The sequence below is a fragment of the Lissotriton helveticus genome, chromosome 1_1 (genome assembly GCF_964261635.1).
Source record: "Lissotriton helveticus chromosome 1_1, aLisHel1.1, whole genome shotgun sequence".
In the NCBI taxonomy this organism is placed as follows: Eukaryota; Metazoa; Chordata; class Amphibia; order Caudata; family Salamandridae; genus Lissotriton; species Lissotriton helveticus.
In genome coordinates, this window is record NC_136057.1 from 1909120422 (window position 1) to 1909146120 (window position 25699).

The following is a 25699-nucleotide window of genomic DNA, read 5'->3' on the forward strand; positions in this document are numbered from 1 at the left end:
GTTACTCATGATGGTTTGGAGCCGTCATGAGCACCGAAGTGCTTAAAGTCCTGGAGTAAATGGGTCGTTACTGGGCAGTATCTGTGGTGGACACAGTTGTTTACCATCAGTGATCAGATAATACCCTTTTCATTTTATTTGCACAGCAGTGTTGTTCATTTGTAAACTTGTCTGGTGGCAAGAGCAAGCAGTCGAGGCTTACTCCAGGAGATGGTAAACGCATTAAGACTCAAATGTAGTACAGCACAGTAATCCCACCTAATAGATCATTATCCTATGTTATCTTTTAAACGGACCTGATTTGGAGGAGATGGTTAGGGGATGAAACCACAAAATTGTGCTCTGTGACAGTCTCATTGCACTTCAACAGACTTCTTGTGTTGTAACTCCGTAAGAAGTGTCCTGCAAGGGGACGATGGAATCCTGGCCACCCTACGCCTATCCTTCCTTGCTGCCAGGCCCTGTGAGACCAGAGCAACACAGACTTCATCCCAGCTCTATAATGGCAGGTGTTTGGCCTAGCGGCGAGGAGGCTGCCAGATGATTGGCGGCCACCACATTACCGCCTTGCAATGGAAGGACAGCAAGCAGGGCCTCGGCAGAGGGAGTCCTCCGCGTTGATAGTACAGGGTGCCCTGGCGCTTCACTTAGACCAGTGAATAAAGCCTGGTACATTACACGTCCGCCCAGTATGAAGTGTAGTTTGAACTGAACGCCAGCGAGCATAAAGCGCTAAGACTGTATCGTTTGAAGAGTGGGCCTGCGCATGACAAATGTTCATGGTTTTCAATTTCTTTGCTGTCTTACTCAACGCGTCCACCTGCATTCAAGAGTCTTCTTCCGGAGCTATTCTTGTCTAAATCTGATTTTCAGGCCATGCGGACAGATTACCAGACTCATATCCCTAGGCAAGATGTAGCTGATGAAGCAGCCTTTAATCTCACGAAAAGAATACCCCTGCTGCCATTGTGATTTACGTAGCACCCGCAGTACCCGACACCTGAGCGGGAAACACTTTATTGGTGGAGCCGGCGTCTCCAAACACAGACTGATAAGAAAAGGTATTCCAGTGCCCTTTTTATGGTGCTCTTCGCCGCTGTCGTTAGATGAGGAAGTTCGCACTAGCAGGCTGTTTTTAAATACTAATTACGACATTGCAAAACGTACTTACAGGCGGCATGTGCACATAAAAAATATTATGTCGTTAGTATAAAACGACCAAATCAAAAAGTGCATCGGGATCTTCACTAGAGTTCAAATGGAGTTACATTACTTCAAGAAAGCGCACGGTGGCGCTGCAGTTCAGTTGATGATGTAACCTGGACGACCCAGAGTAGCCACACATCATCTATACTCCCAGCCCCATGGCACATCTTGCTCACATGGTCGTGTTTTACTGAGGGCATATGTTATGGTAAATGATGATTACTCTTTTTTTTCTTTTTGAGGTTAATTACATGACTGCTAATCCCTCACTGAAATTGAACAAAATCAAGTACAATGCAATTGTTTTTGATTTTTTGCAGATTCTGCCCCCGAAGAAGGGCCAAGGGCCCGAAATGCATAGGGCACTACAAAGAAATGTATATGTATTTCATGTAACAATTGAGAAAGTGATAATGTAACCCAATGATGTATACAATTGGTGTATAACATGTGAATTCTTTCGTCTAAAGTATAAAGCATTGAAGAGTAAAGTTTTTTCGAAAAGATTTTTTGCTTTGCAAATGTTGATTGAATAACGTATTGTCAGGCAATGTCTGTTTAAGAGGATTGATTATCTAAACAGTAGCAACCCAGCAGGTAAAGCAACTGTGCGCATTAGGACAAGCGGTTTCGCTTGTAGTATTTTTGTTAATTCCGAGTACCTGCCAATTACTTACCTGTTGAATACTTCTGCTTACTAGCAACCTCTTAATTTACAAGTTGGTTAACTGAAAGGAGGGAAAACACACACACATGGGGACAAAGAGCCCCTCTACTCTTGACTGATAGGGAGAACTCTGACTCGCGCTTGTATGGCACACAATCCACCAGCAATATGGCATATATGCGTTTTCAGTAGTCAATGATACAGCTTTCCAATTCTGGTTTATTTCGTTTGATTAATAAATCATTTTACCAAACTTAATAATTAAATGGTTAAAGCACAAATGCTTGCCTCGAATACAAAGCAAAAACCCCATAAATAGAAAAAGAAATCGTACACTACAACAGAAAAGTTACCACTGGTTTATAGCATGTTATTGTTCCTGTAGAATTGCCGTTGTAAATACACATTACCCACTCTCCAGGTTCGTCACTCCTTATTCGTTATTGTAAGAACCTGTAACACGGATAAAATTAAGTGAATCAGGGATACAATCCTATGTGAATTATTTCACCGTCTTTGCCTCATAATGGAACGAAGCACTGAACTCCTCTTTTCGGTGAACGATGCAGAGATGCTACACTTGGACCAGCCGAGCTCTATTAATGTAGGCCCTTAACATCGTCTTGGCACTCTTCTTGCATTAATATTTAGTTGTTTTGCTAGTCATGACATAAGTAGGCTTTGACAAATTATAAATGTGAGAATTAACTCCATTATATTGAGCTTGCTTTGCCATTACATAGTAACACCTGGGTCTAAATGGAAGAGGGAGGGGTGACATCAGGTCCCTGAAGACACATACATCTGGTTTAAAACGGCTGTACTTTAGCGCCCCTCTTAATTTGCCTCTGAACATCTGACCTGGGACAGGCCTTAGGTCGAGGACACTCGTTTCTACCCAAACTAGCTAGTCAAGTTGTGTCGTACTTTAAGTATTTGAATGCCATTTCTTATTGACAAAACTCTTCTAAGCATTAAACACTTTGTGTCTACACTGGTGATAGCAAAAGGTCGTACTGCATATAAAATAAACTCTGCCACATTTGCAATAATTAAATTGAAAGAAAATTTACCAACTGCTTTGCCTCAACTTGTTCTTCAGGTGGCTGCAGCTGAACTCCCTCACCCTGCTTTTATGTGATTTTTCAGCTAATTTCCATATCTCACGCTCACTTAAAGCTAGAATTTTGGCTCAAACAGCTCAATTACAGCCGAATGGACCCCATTAGAATAATTTTTAGGCTTCGAAGATGAAACACAAATTTCTTGGATGCCTTGGTATGCACTGAAATGTTTAACCCATAACTGTGAAAACTGCTTGCTTGATTGCGACCACTTCTGCACCAAGTGTCCATTAACTCCCTCTTCGGTCTGTTTAGGCTCTATATATGTTTTTCCCCCAGGCAAGTTGGCCCTGCACCCTCAAACAATGTTCCTGCCCAATGATACAACGCACTTTGATGTGGCTCAGTCAGCTACCCTACAAACTATTTTTCTGTCTCCTAGCTCTTATGAGGATAAGAAGGTTGCACCAGCTGACTCCTAAGCATGCATGCAATTTTTACATAGATAGGACTTGGGAGGCCTGCTTATATGACCAGTTGTTGAGGGTGTGGGTCAGTAAGAAGGAACACTGATTCACATAATTGCCATTTCACAATGGATTTGTCTTTGTATAAAGCTCTTCTGCTCTCTGATGAGGGAAGACCTTCCTGTGGGCATTACATTTCTCTTGACTGGTCTAAGGCAGCTTACTAGGTGTTAACTTAGCAGGGTGCTGTGCTCAGTATTTGGCTCTGGCCATAGAGGGCTTGTAGCGGGAACAGAGAACAAGTGGAGTATTGGGAGTCTCACTTTTATGCACAGGTGGCAACCAGGCAATGTGGATCCAATGTCTGAAACTGTAGAACTGGTTCAGGTTGGTTTTCTTTCAAGTGTCTTTTCAATACAGTACTGTTGTTAGATGACCAAGTTCCCACAAGGATGGTGTTTGTAAATACTGAGGCCCCCTTTACTGGGCAGTGCGAGTCGAGCCCTGGGTGGGGGTTGATGGGGGGGGGGGGGCTCTTCGTGGCTAGTAGTGGCGAGGCGGGAACCTCTCAAGTCCGAGCCACAGCATCCACCTTGCCTTTGTGTACAGTGACGCTTCTCATATCAAGGTCATCTCTGGCCCACCCACAACAAATGCACAAAGAGGTGTTTGGTTTCTGCACCTGGCTGTCATTTGCTCAACTGAAGGAGTAATCAGAGAAAGACAAAAGGGCAGCCATCACCCAGAGACTTCCTCATCTTTCACTCTCACCTCTCACTCCTATCATCCACCAAATGGCAGTGTTTCTGAAAGACTAATTAGCATCGCCTTGCTAACAAAAGGCCTCACTGAATGTCTAAAGGACCCCTGTTTCCTCTCCATTCACTTCAGTGACAAGGTTTCCTCCCCCCTAGCCACAAGGATGTAAGCTATACACTTCCACTGTATGGGGGACAATCCTCACTTTCCATCTTGCGTAATGTTAGGCCAGTGCTATCCAAAATAGATTCCACTTGCATGCATTAATAATCTCTGGCTCACCCACGCACACACAATGCTTGTACCACACAGGCTACAAACATCAGTATGGTTACCGTTCACTCGGGATGTTCCATCTAGTATCAGTTAATTCTGAAAACAAGGTATGTACCATCTTTATGCACGGTAACCCCACACCAGGGACAGTAGTCCATGTTCAGTAAATGGAGGCATGCTTGGTGCGCCCCCCCCAGGTCACAGGACAGGCCCAGTACCTATTCAATCAGGAACATGCCTAGGTCTCTATGCACATGCTATGACTCCTGGGCCAAAAATCAAAATGTCAGGAAACCAGAAGCACAAACTTTTTAGGGATTTGAGGCGGGTAATCATGCCCATTGACAAAGCAGGGGACATTCCCACCCCAACAAGTAGTTTTGTGATAAGGTTTCAACGTTGAGGTATTCTAAATTGTTTTGTTGTAAGTTTGGTATCCTTTTGTTTATTTCTTGGCGTTGGTTCACTATTCTTCTTACCTCTGAAGAGTGTGGAGAAATGAACAAATGCACTAGTTTGGCGCCTTATGTGGCTCTGTCATTTCTTCTGGTGGAGAAGCAAAGACACGGCAAGAGCTACTTCTGGGTCATGTAGTGCCATTTAGGAGCTATTGTGATGAGAAACGTTTCTGACAACATTGAGGTCCCCGGGGGATATTCAAGGATGAGGAATCGGGTTGATTGAGTAACTACAAAGGAACATAATTTCTGAGAATAATGTGCGGAGAAGCGTTACCGTAGTGAGAGACGAGGTGAACTCTGTTCATATTGGCATAAACCCATGGACTTTCACAAAGAAATCATCCGGAAAATAATGTGAAGATATACCCGGTCCGCCTACAGAGGGCGCTCCGGGGTTGCCTGGTAACATATCCCAGTCGGCTTGAGGCAGCTTTGGACATGGTTACTTCTGATTTGGAGTAGCACAACTACTAGACAGACACGTGTTCCAGTGACGCAGAAGTGATGACACATTACTGTGCTGTTTTTTTTTTCTTTTCACCGGCCCTTCTAAAAGTATTCTTTTCTTCTGTGCCCTCACTGGCCCCCTTTCCCTCGGCTGTTGCCGGCGCGTATAAACGCGCCCTCCCTTTGTCTGTCTGCGGGTCCTGCTGCCTCTCAGAGGAGGAATGCGCTGCCAGCTGCCCATGTGTGCTGCAGTCACTGAAGGGTGCCCATGGCTGCTTCTCGATCTTGGTAAGTCAGTGGCGCCATTGTTTAGCGCTGCAGAATAGCATTTTATTCCACTGGTACTATCCTTAGAGTGTGATTTTGGAAGTCGAAGACCTGTTCTTTCTGTATATTTACAGTCCTAGAAAGCCTAGATAAGAACCCGGTGGCATAAGTGACCGGGCTTATGCTATGGTTTCCTGTCTGTTTTTCTTGCACTGTTGGTAGAAAATTTCAGATCTCTCCCTTTCACCTATCCGAATGACTTCTTGAACTTTTATGCCCCTGTGTCTATGGCCTGCCTTTCCGGCATACCACCTTGTTGGCAGCTCAGCCTTAAAATCACCAGGATGCTTGATTGTTCTGCTGCCACCTTGGAGCGCAACAACCACTGCATTTATAATTTACAAGATGGAGCATCGTAGATGGCTGCAATAATCCGTTCAAAAGTTGGGATTGTATCTCTGATCTAAGGTCCACCAGAGCAGCACTTTAACCCTGCTACTAAAGTGTGTCCAAGGCTCTCTGGGGCTACATAGAAGTTTCACTGTGTGGTCCTTTGCTTTTCATTTATTTGTCATTCGTCAACTTCTCAGATTTATGGCAAAAAGAGGATCCCACTCGTATGCTACCATGCTGGTTGACCGGCTCTAACGGCCCTTGTTGCCTTTGTTTTTAATGTTCATATCATAGTTGTTTACAGCAATTATGTGTGTTGTCTGTCCTGGGAGCTCCAATGCTAGGCTTTTTTTGTCGTACAATACCAGATGACCTCTGTTTAAAATATTAACACGTGGAATCCTGGTAGTACACATTTCAGATAATTGCAATTTGTTATGTATGGGGGTGAAGTAATTTCCCCAGAATCAGAGCAATTTCTTCAAGTGTTGCAAGTGTTGTCTTCCAACCTGTCACATTTCATCGGCAGTACTGCTGTTTTTTGCTTACTGGCAGTTGTGTGAAGTGAAATGAAATTATTTGCCTAGTGTTGAGTATTGTTGTATTGCTGAAGTCTGGATTCTAATTCAGGTTTTTGGTGGCTAGGTCAGTGATTTACCCTCTAAATATGTAGTCCATACCTCACTGCATTAGATATATTTACTCATCTTAATGATGGCCGTGAAGATTTACTCGACGTGCTGTTCACTGTTATAGTCAGCAGTCCAGCATGGCTGCCTCTGATTTGTAATAGAGGGAGACGCGCTCAAGTGCCACCCTGCTGCTTGCCACGGTCTTTCTAAGTGCATCTATGATTATTTAAAATCTATATAACCACTTGTTTTTTATGCCCTTTGACTGGCTCACTTGTGAACCGTCCCATCAGCCTCATAGACTGACAACACTTATGCACTCTGTTTTTCCAATGAACTTAAGTATGGCTTACAAAACCAATTTCTCTATGCATTGTCCGTTGCTGCCACCCCATGTTCTGTGCTGTATGCAATGGCACCTACACTGCAGCTTTATATGCTATGATGACTGAATGGAGCTTCTGATGAACTGTTTCTGTGTAAATAATTCTAATTCTGCTGCATAGAATGAGATATTGTAGTGTTTGGCAGTTATGTTTGAGTACCTTGTCCGTAAAGCAGCACTTCAATATATACAAATTCGGATGTAGGGAACCTACAAAACAGCACATTTAACTTAACATATTAGATAGAAAAATCGGATCAAGGTAGCAGTAGCGACATTGTTTTACCTACTTAATGTGCAAGTTAATATATCTTGTTTTAACACATTTGTCATTACTGTTCCTATGAAATTTGCATTGCTGTAGCCAGTTTTAATCCTATTTTCTGAGAGAAACCTGTATTGGACCCTATGTTTGCGGCAGGACTGGCACCCAATAGAGCTCACTGCACACAGTCTTGGAAAGCAGACATTGAGAGAATGGTCTGACCTCTGACCTACCCATACTTACCTCCCTGTTTCTCCCCTTGTCCTTAGTTATTTAAGAAAAACATTTTGTCAGTGAGCAATAAAAACATGTTCTTTGGCAATTTTGTAGTGTTCTTTGTCACCCAAATTGGCAGGCAGTTGCGTGGGCCATTGGACTTGCCTTGATCCCTTAAAAGAAAAGGTAAACCATGAATTGCATTGTGGGGCTGTAAAGCCTGTGGAGTTTCTTATAAGTACCACAGTGTGGGGGTAATGAGTAGAGCTGGCCTTGTACTTCTTCTACTACTTCTTGAAGTAAGAACAGGGTGGCTAATATGTATCCCAGATGACAGAGAAGCACGCTGCTATGTCTGTGTGTACAAACCACATCCATTGTCGAACAGTCACCGGAGCCAGGGTTCACAGTGACATAATCCTCCCCCAGACCTGGGTAAGATGGGGTGCGAGGGTTCTTTTGGGTACTAGCAAAAAGCAGCCCTCTGGTCCCTTGTGCAAGTTTGAGACGATGTTAAGCAGGACCTCTGAGTCCTGGGGTAAGGTTGGGAAATTTTAAATGTGGAAGCAGGAGCACAAACCTCTCTGGTGAGGGCTGCAGTGTTTTTAAGGTCGAGCCTAGCGCAGCGCGCATGCGCTGCTCTACAGGGAGGCTTCTTGTAAGCACTCCTAACTTCCTACAGACTTCTCTATGTGATTTTATTCACACCCACACATTTTATTGGCCATTGCTTGTGGCTTTCAAAAATGAAAGCACGCAAATTGCCAAAGGCAGGGGGGTATGTCCTGCCTTTTCTGTAAACGTTCACTCCCATGGCCTATGTGTCTCGGGAGCGAGCAGCGGCGCGCAGAGTGCCAGCTGTATTCCAGGATCAGGTTACTAATTAACCCAGCGCGGGCGCTTTCACTTTCGCGACTGCGCTTGTTCTTCTCATGTCTTGCCTCGGCTTTGCAATCTCAATTATTTCGAAAAATTGCTGCTTGCTCCGAATAAACTCTGACTCCAGTGGCAAGCCACCTTTAATTGTAGGCACTCCCCTGCTGCTCGCTGCAGGCCCTGACGGAACAGATGTTCCCCCTAGCTGACTGGATTACGTAAAGACCACAATTAGGGGCTGTCTCGTAAAGGGTCTGCATGCACCATTAGCTCCCACTGACCGCCTGTGCGCCTTCTCTCAAGCAGAGCTGTGTTACGCATCTGCCTCTCCACAGCCACCAATCCCTGTAAACACAACGGGCGCTTGTCTGTTGTTCCTATTCAGAATTAAGAAACACTTGTTTCCCTGGCAGTAATTTCATGGCTGGAGCACTGCCAGCCCCTTCCGTGACATGGATTGACTCAGTAGATATATTGACTGCCGAGCTGGTAAGAGTGGGCTCTCGCCTGTTGCTCATCTGAAGCCTGTCCGTATTTGTCACCTCTGCATGTTTTGGTGTCTTGGCAACTAACCCGAAGTGACGCGTCCCGTTTGGGGTCACTCTGAAACAGACGCTCGCCTTCTCTCCTCTGCCTCTGACCCGTCCTCTCAGCTCCCTGCCGCGCACCTTCATTTTCTGACCCTCTCCCCACTTCCTCTCTCCTCGGCCTTCTCTTCCCCTCCCACATTTTCCCCCTCCTCTGTACCAATACATTTCCCTTCCTCTCTCCCCCGCTCCTTCCCCTGCCCTCTCCCTCTCACCCCCGCCACCCCTTCTCGTTCCCCACACCCCTCTTCTGCCTGCTCGTGCCTAGCAATACGCAGAGTAATTTAAAGCTGTTTGTGGCCTGTAATGTGCTCTTTTTATTAACTGCTTATGCCTCCATGTCACCGTTTAACATTAATCTCTGCACTCATCTACCTTCTCCCCTTCATCTCGCCGCCCTGCTCTCTACACTCACTTGTATTGCTCCATCTTTCAACATATCACTTTATCATGTCTCTGCTTCCCCTTCTCCACCTATTCCTCATTTACCTCCACTTCTTCCTCTCTCTCCGCATTTTTACATCCTCCTCCTCTTTTTAGGTCAAGCCAATTTATAAGCGCAAACCTTCAAGCACATGCTGTTAAAAAATTGTCCTGCGCAACTACCACTGTTAAACAAAATGTGACTGGTTGCTCTGTGTTCTTTCTAATGTTTGTTAACTTGCAGCTCGTATGCTGCATGGCTAACCACTTGTATGGTCCCAAAGGTGAGACCTATTGGCTATGCCAATGCTTGTTAGTAGTTGCGGGGGAGGGGGGGCATAATCATTTCATGGAGCCAGACTGATATCCAGTACTTCCTAGTCCTTATTGGAAAAGTTGTTGAGAGAGCAGATGAAGGCAGAGATACATCTCTCCCTGTCATATTGGCAAGACAAGGAGGATTTTTTTTTTAGCAGCTCCCCTGTCTGCTTTCTAAAATACTAGTTCTCGGTAGGTCTCAGTATTGGGTGTCATACCCTTCAAACTTTTTGTCTGTCTCTGGTTGCCCGAACGACTGATTAGCGATTGTACATTAGTACACTTCTGCGTTATGTAAAAATTGGTATTCCTACATGAAGTATTTTTCAACAAGCATTAAGGTGTGGATTATGAATGTACTGTCAAGCCAGTTCCAAACTCCATGTACGTTAATAACTGCCCTCCTCTCATCTATGCTGCCACCAGAAGAAAATGTCATCATTTTCTAGTTATCTAAGACACTTTAAAATCATTTTAATGACACATGTCTGCCCCTGAAAGGTCAAGCTCAGGCAGCTGGATAAATAAACAAAATCATGACAGCTGTGTGGAAGCACCCAACTTCTGCCAAATTAAAACATGTGCTCCTGGCTCAAAACATGTGGGTGGAGCCAAAGGCCCTCTACTGGTTATACTCACACAATTGTCTTTCAACAGCTGCGTGTTCAAGCCAGACCATAAAAAATGAATATCTCTTCGGGATGAAAGCGAACATTGGAGGTGTATTACTTTACAGGAAAAGAATTTAAACAATCGGCATATGTACAATTTTGGATTGGTGTAGCAATCCATTTTCTATTGTTTTTCCATTCCTTTGGAGTCTGACCATTTTAATGTTCAAGAGTAAATGCTTGAAAATAAAGATAGCCTAGTCTGGATGTTTTTCAGAGGAATTTCAGTTTTTTTTGTTTGAGACTTTAAGCAGCAATTATCTAATCTGAAGGCATAGTCTCCCCCTTTAAAAATTAAAAAATAAAGAAAAGAATCTGAGTTTCCATAGCAGAATAATGAAAGAGTTCATGCATGCTCTTTTCACATGTCTAAAATGAAATACACCAAACACAGAGAACAGAATGAGCTAAGTGTTGCTTTCAAAACTTGATGGAATTTCAGTGAACCATTTTTAGGTCGAGTCTGGGCAGCACATGCGCTGCTTTGCGAGGCATGCTGTATTCCGGTGAGGACTTGAAGCTCCGACCACGCTCTGCCCATATTCTTAATTGGCTTGTGTAATTGTCCTTGGTAAATGCTGGATTCTGATTCGTTAATATGCTTGTTAGTCCTTCCTTAGTACCGCCTTGTCTTCATTTGTAACCTCCCATTACGACTGGCCTGGTTATTTACAGCCTGTGATCACTATTTTCTTTGAGTTTCTCCTACTGCAGGCTTTGCTTGCACAGTGCGCGGGACGCTGCTTTCACAATGTCAGCTGCTTCGTGTTATTTTTTTATATTTTCAGCGCGCCATGCATGCTTTCACTTTCCAAGCAGCCCCGGTCAATGGCGGACACTTCTTGTTATTGTCTTTCTGTGTGTCTCTCTCTCTCTCTCTCTCTTTTTCTCTCATGCTCTGTCATTATATTACTGTTTTCCTCTCTGTCTGGCTCTTTGTTTCACTGTCTAGTTACTGCTCATTTTCTCTCTCTCATTCTCTCAATTTGTACTCTGTGTTCCTCTTTCTGCATTTAATGAAGGAATTAATGGTCAATGAAAATACCCAGCATACACATTGTAATAATGAAACTTTTATGAATCACAAAATATAGAATATCACTCTTCTTTAAGGCATTGTTTTACAATCTGTCCATGGAATAAAATAGTTACTGTGAGCTAAAACTGCAGATTACTTCTAGTGAGTTTTTCACACTATTTATTCCCTTGCATGGTGGCACACCCTTTTCACGAGTACATTTTGGCGCTTGCATCCAACATCAGGCCCTTGGAAGGGATCATTATTGAAGTGGTCTATAATCCCAGAGGAGTGCACTGGCCCATCGGATACCGCTGCAAGTCACCTATCTTCAAATGCAAAAGGAGCTTTTATTGAATAAATGATGCCGCTGCTTGAGAAAAGCTTTTCTCATTGGCACCACTTAGTGGCAGTTTATGAGCTCTGGAGCAGTTATAACCAGCGTTTGCAATGCAATAGGTCTCGCATTTGCGAATGTTTGAGCTATTGATATTGTAAATAACAATGCCTTTTATTTATGTGTTTGGAAAAGCTGCAAGCAGTGCATAAACACTCACTTAGTACTTATACTCTTTGCTTACGAAAAGCAAGGCGGGCAGTAAAAGAGGCGTAGTTACTGCCAGCATTGGTTCTCGTGAGCAATGGCTGTAAGTACAAAGTGCGTGTTTATGCACCGCTTGCGAGTTTTAAAAATGCATAAATAAAAGGCATTGGTTTTTACAATACCAATAGTAAAACGCTCGCCAATGCGAGACCTATTGCATTGTAAATGCTTGTTTTTATTTAGTAAATGAATGCCTTCCATTGTGGTTCTCATTCAAAACTCTTTTATGATCCTACCGTCCCCCTTTAACTTTGCCCCCTTGACCTAACTGCACACATTTGGTGAGATCAAAGTGAATTCATTCTACTCTTTTTAAAGTTTTTTGCTGGTTAGTCAAACAAGAGGGAGGAGTAAAGTTATTAACAAAGTTAAAAAAAAAGTTTTCACATGCATTACTACATCAGTCTTAACAGAGGTGCGTATGTTGCCTCTGTAAAATTTAAAATATGACCGTTATAACGCAGAAATCTTTAACTTTGCCTTTAGTCATGTTTGGCAGAATACAAGACCACTTTAGTAAAATAACATTGGCTATTAAGACGTTAATGCTGTAACTTGTTGGTACCCAGTGAATTTAATTGTGCATTTATTTAGGTTGTGTGTGTGTAGCAAGTCAAAATTCTGGTCACAGTATGAGCGCTTCACAGGGACAAGCGTAAGACAGGAAGCCAAGCAAAGAATATAACAAGGAATATAAACAGGAAATTTTGGTCTTCAAAAGGTGGTGTTTTTTTTTTATACAGCGGGATTAGAGAATACCAAATCACAATGTATGTATTAAGAAAGATCTTTTAAGAAATGGTGTTTGACGTCCATTTAAAAGCGGAGATTGACGAAATGTTGGAAATGGATCTGTATAGCATTGTAGACCACAAGCGCATTTCATTCAAAAAGTCACTGCACATCTAGACAACACAGTGCCAGGTTAGTACTTTTTCCAATATATCTCAAAAGAAAGTCGGTGCTGTCAGAAATCTCCTGCTATCTAAGGATAAATGTGAAGCTTCCGGCTCGACATCCTCAGCTATTCACAACAGACAAATCGTATATCTGAGCACTCAAATCAGTTGTTTCTGTAGTTAAAAAAAACAACAGTCCACAAATGTATGTCTCTCGTACGAAGTTTAATTGAGCCAAAAAAAATTCTAGAAAAATAGCTAGGACTGGTGTACATTCGACAGCCAATATGTGTTTTGTCCTTTGGACTTCCTCAAGGCTTAAAAATTACTGTCTGATACAAGATGACAGATTAAGGAAATTGTGCTATGATGGAATCTCAATAGGAGTAAGCAAGCACAAAAATTCATATCATGCATGGTCACTGATATAAGTACATTCTTACAGTTTTCTTTGTGTTCTCTTAACATGTCAGAAAATTTAGGAGCCTTGAGAGTGTCTAACAGTGTAGTGAATATGTGCAGATTGATGATGGAGGACTGTATTGTTTTTTCAATTTGTCCCACAGAATTTCTTTAAGGCTTCAAATTACGCTTAAAAAAGTCACACAAAGCAAATTAAATAGCACAAAATCATATGAAGCAAAAGCGCATGGATCTAACCATATGGAGCAAAACCAAGTGGAGCAGTCACATACATGAAAAATTACATTGATCAGATCACTTGGGTGCATAATGATATTGAGAAAAACATACGGCTAAATTCGCTTGGAACAAATCATGTGAATAGAGACATAATGGCACTTTCATCTCCTCAGTACTGCAGGCTTACCTTTTTTGTGTTCTCCTGGAGTGTGAATTTGAGGACTTCAAAGGCATAAGGTGGTTTGAGCCTGCCATCGTGCCCTAACCGGTCCAGCTGGTGAGTTAACCTTAGAAGGCGCACTTTGATGGACACTTTTGGGCTTCTACACAAATAGCACAAATCCTAGAACTGGATGGTCTTAATTGTTTCAACCTCTGAAAGAAGGCGATCTGAATCTGCACTTCTTATGTTAGATCCTGTGGTCCTCGTCGGAATGTGCAACCTATTGAATTTTAGTCATGCTGTCTAGTTCATGCAACCAGTTTCTTGATGAGCACACCCAGACCTTAAAACTTCTCAAGAAGGATGAATTTCTTCATCTATTTTGAATGAGAGGCAGTCTGCCGAATTTCGTCTTCCACCATGCTTGGGTGGGTGTTCTGTACAGCATTAACCATATAGCATAGTTGTATAATAAAAACAAGGCATTTTAGGTCATGCCTACTAGACGTACTGTCTGTTATGATACATAGTGTCGGCTTACCAAAAACGTACAAAGGCTGGGAAAACTCCCAGTAGTTATCATTGGTTGCCTTTCCTGTCACTCATTTGCCTGCTTCTTATTCAGTGGCTTACCTTGTCTTTCAAGTGTCAGTCCTGCTTCTGGAGCATAGCCAATTTACTTCTCCTTACACTGCTCACTCTTAGGGATCCACTTTTTTCCTATTTTTTACGTACTCCTTTAGCGTGAATGTCTTTTCCAGTTGTCTTCCTATTGTGCTTCTCTTCCCTCCTCAGAGTTCTGTTTTACTCTCTCTTACTCTCTCTCACCTATGTATTTCTCCCCGCCTTCTCCACGTAGCTCTCTAGTCTGTTACTTCTCTTCCCCACCATCGCCCTCCATGTTTCTTCCCCCTCTTGCACCCTTGTTGCTTGTCCTCCCCAGCCAAATACTACCACTTTGCTTGCTCGCCTGTGTACTGCTCCCTCCATGTTGCTCTCACCTGTTTCTTCTCCCCAGCCCTCAGAGTGGCTCCCCCCTCCATCTATCACCTCTTGTTTCTCCTCCCCCTTTAGTTGCTTTTCTCAGTTCCCCACTGCTGTGTTGCTTTCCCCTATACCCTCTGCACTTTTTGCCAATGTTTTCTCCACCCAAGGGATTAGCTTCAAGGCGGATGTTTGGGGTGTTACATCCCCTAATACATTTATTTTTTGATAAATAGATGTGTACAGGTGCTTTCAGTCGGGTATGGTGAGATGTCTGTCGTATTTCACCAGGAATATTTACACACACACAAATACTCCCACACACTCTTTCCCTCTGGTCTGTTTGGAAAAACTTCAAAAATATTGGTTTTCGCTAAATAATGTGCTTTCTCTCACTTAGTGCCCCTACCAATCCGCATTCCTCTCCCTTTCCGCTAACCTTAAGCTTCTGTTGTGCGTGTTGCTTTGCAAATGTAATGTATTTTAACATTGTGCCTGCTTGATTTTTTTGGGGAAATCTGAAGCTCACCCCCCATCTTACCGACCAAGCCACACCCCTGCCCCCAACCCCACTGACCAGTCAATAAAAAAAATTGCTTGCGCCATTGTGACAACTGCTGCATCCTAGCTCCTTTTTTATGTTTATTTACATTCGCTTCTGTGTTTATTTATTTATTTTGCATGCTATAGGCAGAAGTAAATCTTGGTGCAAATTCGTCATTCCTCTTCAGCTTACCCAGGGAGCTCAAAAAGACCCGAACTGCATGTATTAATTGTGACCTTTGGGTAATTCGCACCATGCATTCAGCGTTAGCAATTCTGGGCTTTAAGGGTTTGTGAATCCGGTCAGAATGCCACTTGTCACTCTTTTAATTGGTTGGAAGGGTGTGCAGTCAGATTTGCTGATAGAATATCAATGCCATTGACCATACTTGCAACAGCTCAGAATCGGCCACTGTACCAGGAATGTCCTGACTGCCTGGTGTTAGTCGATCGAAATCAGTGTGGACAGCCCACGCCTCCCTAGCCTGCTGCAGAATAGGAGACCTAGGCAGCTCTTACACCACCTGGTGTATGTATTCCTCTAAAATTAAGTCCTCCTTCTCTATAGTTACTCGGTGGAGCAGATTTATTTTATTTATTCTTTTTAAATGAAGCCTGGTTTTGCCGGATTTGCTGTTTTGGTGAATGGATCGCGTGTCCCCTTTGTTCCAAATAGGCAACCGCCACGAGCTCTTAAAGAGGGTCCAGTTTATTTTCACAAATGTTTTTGTATTTCAGGAGTCGACGGTAGTTCGTGTTGTCTCTGTGCTTTGTGTCTTTGACTTACTTTGCCTTATGAAATCAGCCAAATGTTAGATTATATGTGCCAGATCTTCTGAGAGGAGGCTCAATGTTTACACTGTTTACACTGAAGGAAAGATCTGGTGGTGGGGATATGCTGAAGACAATCCTATTCCTGCAGGCGATGTACATCGGGCAAGAGACTGCGTTTGAGATTTTACGGTGATCTGTAATCGATTCTGGAGGAAAGGAGGAACATTGGAAATTTTTCACATGAAAGGCAGTGAATGAAGCAGCACCCTTCTGATAGAAGAAGTGGTCAGGGCAGGCATGGTCGGTCTGGGACAGGACATAGGCTGGGGCACCAAAATAAAAGTGGCCCTCAGTAGTGAATTGGCTAAAAAAAAAGTGGCCCAGGTTTGCAAAATGGGGCAGCTTTTAACTTGTAAAGACCAGCTGCATAAGTATTTTGCAAGTTATGGAAGATTGCATGGATTTGTGCTTGCTGAAGGCAATGTTTGGGGTAATATCAGAGAACTCGACAGTAACAAGCATTAGCAAAGCCAATAGGTCTTGCCTATGGTAGATCTGTTGACTTTGTCAATGTTTTAAGCCTGTTTTACAGCGGCGTGGCTGCTATGCAGGATGGTTGAAAGAAAAAGTGATACGACATGGTCAGCGTAGACCATGTTATAACTCTTGTTCTTATTTACTTTCGACCATGCTGCACAGACGCTGCAGTGCTACATGACTTAAAAAAAACACTGGTAAAGCCAAAACAACTCGCATAGGCGAGACCTGTTGACTTTGCCAATGCTAGAGAGTCAGTGTGGATCAGAGCAGCTCTGTTAGAGCTGTACCGAACTCTTTCACAGGATTGAATGGGTTGCTGCAGATGTGGCCTGGGACATTTTCTTATGACTGTAAACGTCAAGTTGGAGATAGCGCTATGCTCTAATCTCTCTGCCTGTTAGATCTGTTAAAATTAAGGTTATGGTTGTGTTTTTGTATGTTTTATTGATTTTTTTTTTTTAAGAATACAGGAGCACATTTAATCGCAATGTCCTAACGCGTTTCATAAACTGGCTTTATATAAATGGTCATGCATAAGTCCAACATGTGGTCGCCACATCCAGGGTGATAGAAAGCCGGTGTGTACATTGTGATCAAAACAAACTGTCAATAAAGCAAATAAACAAGAACAATAACTAAGCTATCTGTCCTCCATATCAAACATGGGGAGTCTTATAGCCTGGGTATTCGCATTTCTGTAGAAGAGTACATATGAGCCAGTGGTCTGATCAGGGAGGGGAGGGAGGGCAGGGGGAGAGCCCATGTCAGAGGTGCGTGGAGCATCTAATGCGTGTGTGTCACCGGCGAGGTCTGGAGAAGGGGGCAGGTGGGTGTGGTGGTGAGGAAACCGATTGATCGTGGCGGAATTCTCCGTTGTTTTAGTGTGGGAGTCCTGGGACATCTCGATGGTCGATAGTAGATAATCGAGTAGGTGCTGCCATATATATTTCAGTCTGGAAGTTGGAGGCTGAAGAGAGGCGGAATCGCAATATGTCATGCTGGTTAGCCAGTTTCTTACAGTGGGAGGATGGTGCTTACCCCAATGCAGGGCAACTTCAACCTGCCCCTCTCATATGGAAGCACCAGTGTGTCCCAGGCTGACGCGTGGGCACTTACTGGCCCAGATGAGTTTGAGGTGCAGGCTGCCCGTCAAAGCAAAGAACGAGCGAGTTGTATAGGAATATTTAAGATGAAATAAAGGAAATGGAGACAACCACCGTTTTCATTAATGCGATCCGTCCGGCTATTGATAATGGTAAACTGTTTCAGCAGTCCACTTGTGTTGACAATGTTTCAATTGCAGGGCTATGGTATAGTCGCACCACCTGTTTCCTGTCTTGGTGTAGGATAATGCCTAGCTATTTAACTGGACCGTCCCACTAGGTCAGTGGGAGTTCGCATTATTTGGGCTTTGTAGCAGGAGAGAGGGGAAATAATTTGGATGTAGACCAATTAATCTGGAGGTCAGAGTGGCCCCCTAATCGGATCACCTCCCGGAGAATTGTAGCTACGTTTATTCCGGATGTCGTATGAATAGAAGCACATCATCAGCATAGAGTGAAGTAAGGATAGGGCCTGGCTTAAAAGGTAGGCCTTGATGCATATGGCTCATTTGGAGGTGTCGGACCAGTGGGTCGATGTCGGTTATAAACAGTAATGGGGTCGAGGTAGCCCTGACATGTACTCTGTATAATGGAATAGGGAGCAGTTAGTGAGCTGTTGATCCTGACGCGAGCTGTGGGGTCTGCATGTAGGAGGTCTATCAGTGAAGAGAATCTACCGGGGATGCTCAGTTTGTTGAGGATGGCGAGGTGAAACGTCCATTCTAGGGACTCCAGTGCCTTTTCAGCATCCAGTAAGGTTATCCCGGCGGGGACATCCGGGGAGATTCTATTGAGAACTGAGAATACAACATGCAGGTTTAGAGATGGGGTCGAACCCAAATTGTGCAGGAGATGTGATTTGCTCCATCAGGATTGCAATACGGTTGGACATGACTTTGACCAATATCTTATCAAAATTTAGGAGTGATATGACAATTTATTGCAAAGATGGCACGAGGATGCCCGACTGTATGGATTTACTCATATACAGCGAATAACTGTGGTGCAAGGAGATATTTAAAGTGTTTATAGAATTCCCAGATGAATCGATTAAGGCCGGTTGTCTTAGAGCCATCTAGAGAATACATGGCTTGCACTATTTCCTCCATAGAATAAGATTAGCTAAGGAACTGACGGGGATGGGATAGCCATACCATTGCTACTCCTCCAGGTATGCCCTCTGGGCCGTCATGTCACCAGAAAGACAGGTAGCATAGAGGTGTATGTAGTATTGAAGTAACGCCGCTAGGACTTCACATTGGAGGGGACCCTTAATCCCCCATCGATATATAACTTGGCTATACCGGAAGTGCCTCTCAGGGAGCAGTGAAGTCGGGACAATGTGCCCACGGGAAGTTCGCCTTCTCCGTATCTGCGACCTCTGGCATATATACCTAAAAAAGAGGACCTCTTGTTCAGCCACTGTCACTGTACTCCGTCAGTAATGAGGCTCTGGTACGCGTTTGCAGTTCTCCTTGATGCTGTGCAGTGACTGAGACCGGGTCGGTCAGCTCTTCCTTGATGCGCATAATTTTTCTGCACAAGTCTCTCAGCACTCTGTAGTGTTTGATTATGCAGATGCCCCTAATGTATGCTTTAAATGCCTCCCATAGGATGGCCTGTGTCCACCTAGTCCTCATTAAGGAGAGCATAGCAGATCTTAAAGCAAGCACATACACAGCCAAAAAACTAGCCCATTGACTGATCTGTCAGACCAGCCCATCGTGCACTGCCTGATTGCCCCATAGGCCAGTCCGACTCTGAGGTCAGGTCTGGGACAGGCGTGTAGCACAGGTTCACCCATTCTCATTTGCTGCCACAGTTTGTTTTCACTGAGTGCATTTTTTAACGTCTTTTGGCACCGTTTTATTAAGAACAAATGTGAACTATGCTGGCCGACCCCTCCTCTAATGTTGGAATGTCTTGTGCCATTCATACAAAGAGACAGCTGTATTCCCATCAGTGAAACCCCTTCAGACTCCAGGCCACAAATCTTGGGGGCAGCTGATGGCAATGACGGAGTAGACAGCTGGGATTCCTCTTTTTTCACAGTTGTGTGTTAAAGTTTGTGGTTGCTGCGTTTCATGTCCGTAGTGGGACTATGGTCTGCAAAGGGTAGGTTATAAGGGTTTCACATGCACAAATTGGGTTTGTTTGGTAACTTTGGGCTACAGCCTCTTTAACTCTTCTTGCGATTATTGTGGCTGTCCAGGTATTGTAGCCAATTTGCGTATCATCCCGTACCTCTGCCAGCACTCGCCGAACAGTCCCACCCTATGCATCCTTCATCCTTCATAAAGAATGCCATTGATAGAAAAGTATTTGCAGTATGGCATGTGTCCCCTGTAGTTTACTGTGTCAACATAAAGTGTGGTATAGTTGTATTCCTGGGGAATCCCTCACGTAACCCATCTTCACATCATAGGGCTGGTCCTACCCTTAAGATTTTACCTAGAGATGACTCCGTGCCTCACCAGCCTTACGTTGTCCAAAAATTCATGAGTTAAAAATACATAGATACACTGTGAGCCTGTACTCTTCATTCATTGGCCTATTTAGCTGTCATTCACGTTTTGCTTTTGCTCACTACAACCTACAGCATGTGGCAGTGGGTTAGCCCGCTTCAGCTCTCTTGTACAGTGAGTGATGACATTTTGTGTGATCACGTATGCAAATCCACATAAAAAAGTGCATTTCAGTTGCAGGTCTCGTGGGCCAATACTTTACAAATGTTTTTTTTTATTTGCATATTTTATATTTTTTTGCCACCTTTGTGATTAAACTGCGTTTTCAGATGGAGGCAATTTAAAGCCTTTAGGATCTTTTCTGCACCCAATAAGAATATTTTCCTGTGATCAGAATTAAAACTTTAAAAGCGTTTTTATTTCCTGTTCTAAATACACCTGCTGGCTAGGAATCATCCGTACTGTTCTATAAAATTAAAAGTTAATATTTTTTTTATTTAATTCTGTCTAGTAGGTGGCCTTTTTGCTTATTTTTGTGACATATACTTGAAAAAAAAAAAACAGCAAAAAACAAATTCAACTGTCATACCAGTTGGCCAGTGCTGTTGTCTTTGACACTGTGTGTTTATCAGGTTCCTGAGATGCTTACATGCATGGTTGGTTGCCGAAATGTGCCTGGACCAGCTCAGCAGTGCCAAAACCTGATACTCCCAGGTTTGATGCATAGGTGGTGAAGCTTTTTTTGCTTTTTAGCTCTGTCGCGATTTAATCTGCTGTGGTGGTCTCTGATAAATTCCAAACTGGATTAGAATGTTGGAATGTTGGGAGCTCAATAGAATATTGTTTTGCATAAGAGGGCAATTAATGGCAGGTATGCAAAAAAATCATATAATTCATTGGTGATGGTAATCATATAATTCTTTGGTAACGGCCCTTGTAGGCGGAGCATGACGAAATGATGTGAATAGTGGAGGCCTTGATCTCCAGGTTCTGCTTTTCTGAGCATCTCACTGCGTGCCCCAGCACTTCTATTAGCTCCAGTTTCAATGCAGTACTTGATGCTGTGGTTAAAAATCCTCTCTCCATGGCAACCCATGTAAACCACACCTGGCACATGCCCAACCGAGTACCGCCTTTTCTCAAGGGACATCACTCAAATTCCTCGCATGTCTGAGGGGTGAGTCAAGGAGCGCCTGGGTTAATGAAAGGAGAAGGTGATGTTTATCTCCCAGGGTGCGACTCAGAGCGCCCCCACACTGAATCACGGACACACTTAACCAACCTACCAAGGGGTCTGGTGTTGAGGCAATATCGAAAGCCACATGAGTACCGACGCTGCTGGCACTATGAAAGGGCCTTTGTACTGCAGAGAAACTGGAGGGCTGGTTCCTGCTACCAGGTGATTTGATGTCATCGGGCGCAGCTCGCCTTCCTTTCTTGTAATGTGTTGAAATTGTGGGCTTCCTGCTGATCTATTTTAAGCCACGCATATTCTACTGCTGGCCTTGCTAGATAGATTGCTCGCGCTACTGGGAAGAGTTCAGAAGATCACTGCACCCTTTACAACACTTTGCCCCGCAATTCTGTCTTTATTCCAGTCGAAGGCAGTATCGCTGCATGACCATTGTATGTCGTTCCAATAGGTTGACCCAGTGCCTGTTATATATTCTGATGCCGAATGTCTGTATGCAAGTGGTCTTTTCTTATTGGTACTACATTTCCATGCCTAGTCTCGGTTTTGGTTTAGTCTTCGCCCTCTGCCAGAATGTGCCCATGTCCATTAAGTACTCGTTCCACTTATTGCATGTCCTTCGTCCTTTAAGTTCATGTTCTTTCACTCTGTCTCCATGCACATTACATCATTGTACTTTTCTTTTGTAAGTGTATTTATTAAGACGAGCTTTTAGGCAGCCTTGTATTTACTCTGGAATTTCAGGGATCCTAGTTCAAGAGTAGTTTGAAACTGACTGGGTGCGAGTTATGATCTCCCTCCCTCAGTTGCTGAGTCCATATTCTCAGTTGTCACCCTATGTGGTGCCAGCTCTCTGCCTGTAGCTAAACTTAGTAATTGGTTTCAGAACTGTGTAAGCGCAGGTGAATAGGTTCTGCCTTAAACTTAGGGTGCATGAAATTAACCAGTCTGTAACTCTGGACTCCCAGAGATCGGGCATGGTTTGTAATGTTTGACTGTGGAATCAGGGTTGTGCAGTATGACTGCCACTTCCTGTGTATATCCTACTCCATTGCTCCTGTGTTCCTAGTTTATCGTTCAGGGTTCCTTGAGCTCGAGTCCTGACTCAACTGGGTGCCACCAGAGTGCTTTCAAAGCAGATTTCACATGGTTGAGCATCCAGAGGTTTAACCAGAGTGCTGTATTTTCTGTATTCAAAAGTTTCTTGGAGGAACCTTGTGTGGACACTGACATTTCAGGCACACCATCATCGGACCCTGCTCAGTTAAGCCAGTAGTTCTGTATCAATTATAGCTTTAGGTTAAGGCCTGTGGGAACTTTCTCTGGAGTCCCAGGGAAATCAACTGGCACTTTGATCAAATTGTTATGACCGCCTTTACCTGTGGATTCCTGGGGGCTTACCTTAATGTTGGGCCCAAAACTGAGCACCAATTACACCCATAATAGTGATGTAGAGCGGCCCAAGGCTTACTCGGATAGGATGGTGTGAAATAGAGTCTCGGAGTTTAAGCAAATGAGAGTTAATCATTGTCCAACCAGTGTTTTTACTTGAAAAGAAAAATGTACTACAAACTAAATGCAGAGGGCAAAAAGAATATTCATAGGGAGATATATTACTTACACTTGTAGATCTTTTCATATAGTACAATCAACTCGGCATGAATACACATTGCAATCCACAAGCCTAATTTCCTTTGTTTCCCAAGGCAGGCGATCCAAAATATAGTGTTTGACAAGGTATTTTCACTTTGAGGTTATCTGTTTTAGTAGCCCTAGTGTATGTTATTGTGCTCCCTGCAACCCTGGCTGCATATTGTACCTTTAACGTTTGGTGTCTTCTCCATTGAGTTGCCTGTTTGGAGGGGAGGGGCGTGTGCCTCTGTGCACGCTTGTACACATTTTCTTGGGAACAGCAGCTCTTAACTTTCCACTTACATTGTGGACTTCTGCGACATACTGCAGTTCTTCGCTGGTGTAAGCCTCTGAGTCACAGGATGGAGGGACTACAAAGGTAATTGCAGGCTGCACTCATTTAAGCCAGCTGGAGGTAAGGAAATCTTCTTTGGATCACCCTCCGGGCCAAAGTTCAAGCCTACCACCCGTACAAAAAAAAGCCCACCCAGGGTCGCAGCCGTGATGTTGCCAAATTCGGTGGTGGTTGTTGTGATTCTTCTTCTTGCCAAGCCATCCTATATATTACTGCTATGACTACTTAGAAGAAAACCACCAAATATGGTTATCATTTCCTTAGCACCAAGCCTTCACAAACATCTTTTTGTTGAGTTTCTCCTTCATAGTCACTTTTGCTGTCTCCACTCATTTTCCACAGTTCTCTGAGGATCACTCTTGTCATGTCAGGGCAAAGCTCAAGTGCTCAACTCAAGCACAGATTTGGGGAGCAAGTTATCTTGCTTTAGGGACACTGCAAGGGAACTCGGGGCACAAAGTCTCACCAAGGTGCCTGTTGATGCAGGTCCATCCATGAACTACACCATCCCAAGTTCACTTAATTTTGCATAGTTCCTCAAGGATCTCCTATAGTAGACGGCCTTTCTTTCATGCAAGGGTACCCCAACACCCCTACTCAGCAGTCAGTGGGGCTTCTTTCCACAAGATAGTTTTAAGGCAGCTCTCCCTAGAATGAAGGAAATCTTCCAGGTTCCTATTTTCGATTATGACAAGGGGAGTTACTAATCAATGATGTCAATCCTGGAGCTTTGAAGTAATGTTCGTTCTCCACCGGTGTAGAGCCTTTGCACTGGTTGATTAAAAAAATCCTGGCAAATCATCTTTAGGTGTGGCAGGGTTCTGTCCCATAGCTAAACTCAGTTGCAGACTGAGATTGTGGTTTCCAGAGATCCAACTTAAAGACTGGTTTCAGGCATTTTCTGATTGTTTGTGTTTTCCTTCCTGACTGGGCAGACCACTGTCTTCGTCCTCTGATGTAGGTATGCAGGAGGGTGGGAGACACAGATCAAAGGCACACAAACATCTTTACTCTGCTCCTTCTCAAATCATGGGGATTAGCACTTCAGAGAAATAATGGAGCGGGAAGGAGGAAAGGACTATCCTTTTTACTTCATAAGGTTATTCTGCCTATTATACTCCGCACTAGAGTCTGGTGTACCTCAAGGACCTCATGAATGCTTTGAAGGAGCCCTGCAAGGTACCTAGCTGTGTAGTAGGCTACCTCCGTCTTGTATACCACTTTTACAGGGGGATCCAGAATGGATTCCGTGGCTGCAACATTCAGATACTGCATACACAATCCATGCCCACCCTGCTACACCTACACTAATAAGCATTCATGCAGCATTTGTCCCTCATTGATGGCACCAAGGAGTGAGTTGCAGAGGACCGGTAGTCTGTTTGAAAAGGAGTGTATGTACTCTCCTTTTTCAGGCGGCGGGTACACAGGCTTGTCCTGCAAGTATAATCTGTCACTGCCACCACTGTCAGTCCTCTACAGACTGGTGATTTGCCTATAGCTGTGCTCTGAAAAGAAGGGGTGCATGTGATGTGTCTGTCCAGACCACACTTTCCCGCTACATGTTTCACTCCACACAATTGATGTGCTCTGGGGCAGAAAAACTCTTGCTTTGGGATATTTAGGGCTGAGGCACACTCTCCCGAACCATGCAGAGTACCGTTTCAGCCCTTTCTCAGTAGGATTTCAAGGGAGTTTCCCTTGTCTGCACCATAATATCAGTTTTGCCACAAAGTTGTCTTTTTTCCAGTTATAGATTTCACCTAGGAATTTTGTGATTTTTGCCTAGCTCTTCGGGAAAGATGTGATTTGGATGTCTCCGACTTAACATAATTGAAATGCATATTTCACTGATGACCTGTGCCAGTTGGTGCACATAGAAAATGAACAGCAAGTTTAAGAAAGAACTACTACTTCATGGTGCCTTGTTAAAGTACAATTCTACCAATCCAATCCCTGCTTGTTGGCTTTTGAGTAGTATTTCACAGAGGGCAGTGGAATTCCTATCATAGTTCGTGGGAGGATCAATGTAGGTTGCTTCCCTTCATCAAGGGGTTTGAGTACCTCCTCGGTCTGCTAGTATAGTGTCTTCTTATGGATTTACCTGCATATTCCACAATTTAATGCGCCAGGCAGCAGACTGAATCTGGAAAATTTTCATGCATCAGCATCAATGTGCTGGTTTGTATCTTGACCTAAAAAATGCAAGTTGTCTGGATACTTCACCTGAGAAAGAGTTGAGCTTGCCTTTGCTCCAACCCCTTTGCCTACCAAGGATAATACCTCTATTTGAGACATTGGGTTATTGGTTGAAGGGTTTGAAACCCTTCTCAAGAAACAACCACAATCCTTTTTAGGGTGAACCATAAAAAGCCACTAAATTTCCTTGTGCATAACCCTCCGGT

At 43.7% G+C, this 25699-nt stretch overlaps 1 protein-coding gene across 2 annotated transcripts in view; it reads left to right on the forward strand.

The window, feature by feature from the left end:
- Window positions 1–25699, forward strand: part of ABL2 (ABL proto-oncogene 2, non-receptor tyrosine kinase) — a 366300-nt gene that overhangs the window by 117079 nt on the left and 223522 nt on the right. Inside the window, exon 1 of one of the 2 annotated variants that reach the window (XM_078642995.1) lies at window positions 5438–5635. The exons of the other annotated variant lie outside the window; for it this stretch is intronic. Coding sequence (XP_078499121.1) covers window positions 5569–5635 — 67 coding nt within the window. The 5' untranslated portion in view covers window positions 5438–5568. Of the gene's footprint in view, window positions 1–5437; window positions 5636–25699 lie in introns of those variants that run through there. 2 annotated transcript variants of the gene reach the window in all.